The 7,263-nt window shown below is 35.2% G+C and overlaps 1 protein-coding gene across 1 annotated transcript; it reads right to left on the reverse strand.

The window, feature by feature from the left end:
* Window positions 1-1,223: 1,223 nt before the first annotated feature.
* On the reverse strand, window positions 1,224-5,031 carry LOC124538601 (39S ribosomal protein L40, mitochondrial). The gene is made up of 5 exons (XM_047115714.1): window positions 4,860-5,031; window positions 4,696-4,788; window positions 4,023-4,193; window positions 3,500-3,698; window positions 1,224-1,403 (listed from the first exon to the last, which is right to left on the reverse strand). The coding sequence occupies exons 1-5, from the start codon at window positions 4,892-4,894 to the stop codon at window positions 1,284-1,286; spliced, it is 618 nt and encodes a 205-aa protein (XP_046971670.1). The 5' UTR covers window positions 4,895-5,031; the 3' UTR covers window positions 1,224-1,283.
* Window positions 5,032-7,263: the final 2,232 nt, after the last annotated feature.

Raw genomic sequence — 7,263 nt, forward strand, 5'->3', positions numbered from 1 at the left:
ATATGTTATACCCATACTAAACAACAGAAAAAAGTGTGCCGCGCCGGGGAACGTTTATTTGACATTTCGAAAATACCCAATGCTCTGATACAGAAAGTAAGAAAAGGCGGCACGTTTATCTAATTGCTCGTAGAAATGTGTGTGTTACGTTTTTCCAATATAACTCGAAGCGGATAATTGTATAATCGATATGGAAATCTCCTTTTCTGTTGATCTTTGTTTCTTTGTAGATTGTACGTAAATGCAATGAAAAAGACCACAGACCAAGCACTTTTCGTGTGCTTGATTTATGCTCACAGCGACAGTTATCATTGATATACTGTATTGCTTAAGTTACACCTACACTCTATTACACCCATAAGAGAAAAGTCAAATAGGTAAACAATGACGAACTCCGTAGTCGAGTGGTGTGTACACAGGTTTTCATGGGTACGCCACTCCGTGGTCCCGGGTTCGATTCAAGGCTGAGTCGATGTGGATTATTATTAGTTTTCTATGTTGTCTTGGGTCTGGGTGTTTGTGGTACCGTCGTTACTTCTGATTTTCCATAACACAAGTGCTTTAGCTACTTACACTGGGATCGGTGTAATGTATGTGATGTTGTCTCATATTTATTTATTTATTTTATTTAATATTTGACAGGAAATTGATATGATGGCGATATCATTGTCGAGAGACTAATCTATGATATTTACTATAGACAAAACTGATATCGTAATTTTGGAAGTAAAATTAAAGTGGAAATAAGTAGTTATATGTATATAACTTCTTATTTCTTATTAATAGTATTGAATAAAGTATAAATAAATATCCGAATTTCATAATTAACATAATTCGTAAAATGCTCGTCGATAACAATTTAACGTGAAGGAGCGCACTTTTAGGAACAAATAAACTTTGAATACTAATGTACAGTGAAACATGTGAAATATATTTATACTACTCAAATAGAATGATATAGTAAGCAGTGCATTTTAAGGTATCTTTTGAGGAATGAAATAACTGGGACACCGAGGCCGCACACGATTGGTCTGCCAGGCGATGCTTGTCTTGTCTTGGCAGGAAATGTATATGCCTATCTGTGCTCACGACTTTTGCTTTATATTATATACGAAATTTTGTTTTTTCATTTATAAAAGAAATATACATTTTCTTCAAATAAATTTCTAAAACTTATGTTCTATTTATTACTAAGAAGATTGAAATAAAAAACTATATTTTTAGTTACATATTTATTATCGCTAATAATAGATTTTAAACTAAATTAATATAACATCCTTTTATTATTTGTGTCCCCATTTCTTAGACACATCGAAGTATTCACCGTCCGGAGAATTGTAGTTCTTAATCGGTGGCGTAGCGTATGTCCCGCTGATCGTATATGGGATAAGTTGTAGATCAGGCTGTAAAAGAAATAACGCATAGTCAAATCAAATCAAAATAAACTTTATTCAAGTAGGCTATTACAAGCACTTTTGAATCGTCATTTTACAATTAAGTGAAGCTACCACCGGTTCAGAAAGTAGATTCTACCGAGAAGAACCGGCAAGAAACTCACTAATTACTCTAGTAACGACCTTACATGTTTTAATGGTGGGCTGAGTTATTTCTTTGGGAAGATTTCGACCACAATCATTAAACAAATAGGACTTTTCGCAATATACATATGACAACATTTTATATGACGTGTACCCTATTATTAGACGTAATTATATAAGATGACATATATTCTCACGATGTCTTCCTTCAACGAAAAGACGAAATATATTATAAAAGTTGAATTGCAAGTGTTGTAACAAATAGGGCATATCGGCACGTAAAATAATCATCACCTAGGAGTCGTATTATTATAATAATTATTGTTGTTGAATATTATTCATTAATTTTATGTATAGGATTTTCAAAAACCTTTATCATTGTTGAAACAATAAATAAATGTCAATGAATAAATATATCATTCAGTTAGACTGTTATGTTTTGATAACTACAAAAAAAAATATTTATATGATAGACTAACAAACAAAGCACATAATAAATATATAGTTGAAAATGTGTTACAAATGAATTATTCTTGAAACCTCTTGCTGAGCGTAATTAGCATGAAAAATTACACTTACTGATTACAATGTTTGGTTGGTTGGGATTGCTTGCTAATTAATCTAGTCTAATATTATATGATATTTATAACATAAAAATTTAGAGTAAATTGCATGACATAGTTATACTACCCTGCCTTACATACGGTTGTCAAACATGGTCACTGCGTCAAAAAGATGAAAATAAATTAGCCATACATCAAAGAAAAATGGAGAGAAATATGTTGGGCATCAAATTATCAGACAAAACTAAAAAGGAAACAATAAGGAAAGTAACACAAGTAACCGATATACTGCAAAAAATTAGAACTCTCAAATGGGCTTGGGCAGGTCATGTATGTAGAATGGCAGATAATAGATGGACTAGGAAACTAACAGAATGGACACCGAGGGGTACACAAAGAGGTAGAGGTAGACCGAGAAAGCGATGGGAAGACATATTCAGGGAAACGGGTGGACCAGACGGGAGAAGGAAAGCTCGAGATAGAGACAACTGGAGGAAGCTGGGGGAGGCCTACGCCAATGAGGCGACTTCCACTTATTTAATATAATTGGAATATTGTGAGCATGTTTTGTGGTAGAATAACGGCTATTTTTATTTTATTTTATTTTTTTATTTAATATTATATTTATGCATGTTTTTTTTTAGAAAAAATCTTTTTGAAAATAGAATGGCTGCTGTAGATTTACCAATTTGTATGAAGCAGATCGGTGTAGTTTGTACTTTGGCTTTATGCTTGTCTGGGTATCATGTGCTCATAATACATTCTAGTGCCAAACAGCAATACTCGTTATTTTTATGTTCCTGATTTAAGGATGTGTGAACCAGTATAACTACAGATAGAAAGGACATTTCATCTAGTTCCTAAAATTGCTGTCACCTTGGTGATGTCCTTTAGAACTCTATTATATATGGACTACTTACCACCAGTTGCCTATGCTAACATATTACAATAAATAAGTCAGCATAATGCCGATAGCCATTTAGAATGAAAATGTCAAACAAATTGTTCATAATTGAGCTTAGGTTCAGTGAGTTTTCTTATATGTAGTCTTAATAATATTTTGTTTATCTAATTATTAATTATTGTGTTGTTACAACACTACATTTTACTAGACTCTTTGTTAAGTTATTCAAGTTAAATTAAGCCTGTAATCGTAACTGTACCATTCAATCTCTTTATTGCACATGAAATTGGCAGAATAATCTGTGCCCTCTCGGCAAAAATTAAAATGATTCATAGCATAGCTAACTAGACAATAATAGCTAAATAACCAAACTAATAGCTATAAAACCAAAACAATAGCTAAATAACTAAATAAGCATAGCTAAATAAACAATTAAAATGATTCATAGCATAGCATAGCTAAAATGATTCATAGCATAGCTAACTGATATTTACCATGATAGCTTCATTGTACAACTCTTCTGATTCTTCATATAACATGTCTAGGGCACGTCGCTGTGCCGCCATGATTCTATCTATTTGATTTACATTTGATATATATTCTTGCTTCTTATACCGACTCCAATCTTTAAGCAGTAATGCGCGTGCCTCTTGTTCCTCTTCTGGTATGACAACAGCAGGTCTCTTTCGCTTTCTGGAAAATTAAAAAAAAGCATATGATTCTTTTATTTTGGAATATGTAATAAAACCTTATGAGTTAATTCTATCAATTAGTTGCAAACACTTAGTTGCAAAGTTATCTTATGACTTTAAATACTGATTTAACTAGGTATATTATTTTTTTAAATATATAAATTGATTAAATGTAAATATTTCTTTATTAAAACAATTCACATAGTTAACAAATATATTTCACATAGAACATATGAATGTAAAATATTAGACATTTTTTGTTTTAGATTTAGTCTATATTTAGATTTAGAGCAGATTTTTTTTAAAAATACAATGAAATTCTTACTTCATTTCATCTAAAAGATGCAAGGGAGGCTCTATCTCTTCAATGGGTTTCAGTTGCCTGGCATTTTTCTCTAATCTCCGAATCTGTTTTTCCAATCTTTTACGCCTTCTTTCCTCACGAGCTTTGACAATTGCTGGATCCAACTTTTTCTTTTTCTTCAAAGGTTCTGCCCTGAAAATCAAAAATGGAGATTGATGATTTTGGTAGGTAGGCAAAGGATCAAATGTGCCATCAGATGGTGGTGGAAGTGGTGGTCACCACAATGACACTGTAGGAATTATTAAGCATTCCTTACATCTTAATTTCCCCACCAACCTTGGAAACTAAGATGTTATATTCTTTGTGCCTAATCACACCAACTCAATGACCCTTCAAATAGGAACACAACATGTTGACTGCTGTTTGGAATATCTGCAGTAGAATATCTGATGAGTGGGAGGTATCTACCCAGACAGGTTAGCAGAAGGTTATGCCGCCAAGTAAACATTTGAAAATTTATATGTGAAAAGAAATGAATAATAGCTTTAAAATAATTATAAAATTTATAACGTGCACTATTGACATACATTCAAGAAAAAACATGTAAATATATTATATGTATATATAACTTTTAATAAGCAATGCAATACGAATGTTCATTTCAAAAATATGCGAGATAAAAATATATTCTTACCATAACTGGTCGGTTATCTTAAATTGCACAACTGCTGAAGCGGAAATATTTCTCGTATTGACAGGGATTTTTGTTGCCGATGAAATTGTTAAACTAAAAAAATAAATAACAATTAAAATGAAATTCAACTAATTTTAGGTTATTTTGCGATAAGTTGTTTATACCGTGAAAACTGTCTGAAAATATTTAAGTTTAACATCTTGTTACTATTGTGGTGGTGAGGGCTTTTCTAATCCCTTTTGGAAATAACTCCAAAAGGGTAATAAAACTTAAAATATAGTTATAGTAACAGTGTTCCGTCAAGACGATTTTGGCACTTGACAAATGACAGCTGATATTTTAGACGTCAATGTCTTATTGACAAGTAAACTCCAGAGCAAATCTATGTTCCGAATTACGCTGTATACATAGATTCTAACTCTTGAGTAATACAGTTACATTCACAGTTTAGGGACTTGCTTAAGATTCAAGTAAATTTTTTATTAAAATTTTAACAATTTATCGTATTAAGAAATATGTCCTGTTTAATTATAGTTATATAGTAAAGTAAAGTAACAGCCCGTAAATTTCCCACTGCTGGGGTGAGGCTTCCTCTCCCATTAAGGAGAGAGGTTTTGCAACATATTCCAGACAGTTTTGATGTTGTTGGCATCCTTAGATGATTATGAAGCTGCTCAATAATTGTGAAAACATTCAAATTACTATAATTAAATAAAAACAAACAAATATCAACTTGTGCTGTTTTTCTAATGAATTAATGTATATTTAATACACTACGTTAGTTCCGTAAAAAAACACTAGGAAAAAATAATCTCTAATGATTTATATTTTTCAAAAGATTATGTTCGCTTCACAATAGCAAATGTAAATAATAAAATAGAAAATATTTTAAGATGATTTTTTTACTATTTAAGTAAACAAAAAAAAGCATTTTAATTACTCAAAATTTGAGCAATATTTTACTAAAAACTTGAAAAATCTATTACCCAAGTTTCGATAGATCATACTTTTTTTATATAATCAATACTTTATCATATCTCTTACCTACAAGATGGAGCGAGCTATTTCTATACATGGGGAATAGAAATGGACCAATTGTTGGTCTTGGTTGGTCCGCCACATTTATTGAAGCTCTATAAAAATAAACATATTGGGTATATGTTTATTTTTATACATTAACATGCTCATTTTGTAATAAATCTGTTCTTGTAACTCCAAATAGAGATTTTAGAACATTCATGTTTTTCCATTCTTATTATGTTCAAGGGGATGTAAGGGGGCGCAAACTACACCTTAGTGCCCCAAGCCAACCTCACCTGCCCGTGGTGCATTATGCCGACCAGCAAACGAGGCTCTGGCGACCGACTGATGGCGGTATAACCATCAACATAATAGGCGTAGCTAAATACCACGGGCCGGTGACGGGCAGCAGCGTCACCGGTGCGAGAAGCTACGCCCTGCGATCGTCAACCCGCCTGCCCAGCGTGGCGATTATGGGCACAACCTCCACATACAGCACACACGCAAGCCACGGCCCCCAGTTCCCGGCAGCCCCGCTATTCCTCGTCATGGTGGCGACGATGGTAACGGCGGGACGGGGGATGCTAAGAATCACCGGGCTACGGGAGGCCACCACAACCGACTGACCCTTGCGACGTACAACGGACGCACGCTACGGCTTGACTCGCATCTAGCGCAACTTGAGGTAGAACTTGGGAAAATTAGGTGGCACATATTAGGGCTATGTGAAGTCCGTAGAGAGGGAGAGGACACCGTAACCCTCGAATCAGGCCACCTAATGTACTTCCGAGAGGGTGACCAACAATCCCAAGGTGGCGTTGGGTTTTTGGTAAATAACTCCCTAGTTGACAACGTGGTGGAAATCTCCAGTGTGTCGAACAGGGTAGCGTACCTCATTATAAAGCTCACCGAAAGGTACAGCCTCAAGGTGGTGCAAGCGTACGCACCGACCTCGACACACTCGGACGATGAAGTGGAAGAATTATTCGATGACATATCGAGGGCCCTCCACTTCACCACGAAAACCCACTACAACGTTGTCATGGGGGACTTCAACGCTAAAGTGGGAGTACAGAACTACAGCGAATTGGTAGTAGGACCCCATGGATTTGGAAGCAGGAATCATAGGGGGCAAATGCTTGTCAACTTCCTCGAACGGGAGGGGCTCTTCTTGATGAACTCCTTCTTCAAGAAGCTGCCGCAAAGGAAGTGGACGTGGCAAAGCCCCGACACTATAACAAAAAACGAGATCGACTTCATAATGACGGACAAGAGGCATATATTCAGAGACGTCTCAGTGATTAACAGGTTCAATATCGGTAGTGATCACCGACTCCTCCGAGGCTCTCTGAATATCAATTTTAAGGCCGAGCGCGCCCGTCTGATGAAGTCCACGCTCCGACCAAAGCTGCTCCAAACCATTGCGGGATCTGAAACATTCCAGTCAATCCTGGAGAACCGATTCGCTGCTGTGGAAACCACAACTGACGTAAACCAGAACCTCGAAAATGTAGTTCGAATTCTCAGGGAAGAAGGCACGAGATATTG

Source organism: Vanessa cardui, chromosome 20 (genome assembly GCF_905220365.1).
Source record: "Vanessa cardui chromosome 20, ilVanCard2.1, whole genome shotgun sequence".
NCBI classification, from domain to species: domain Eukaryota; kingdom Metazoa; phylum Arthropoda; class Insecta; order Lepidoptera; family Nymphalidae; genus Vanessa; species Vanessa cardui.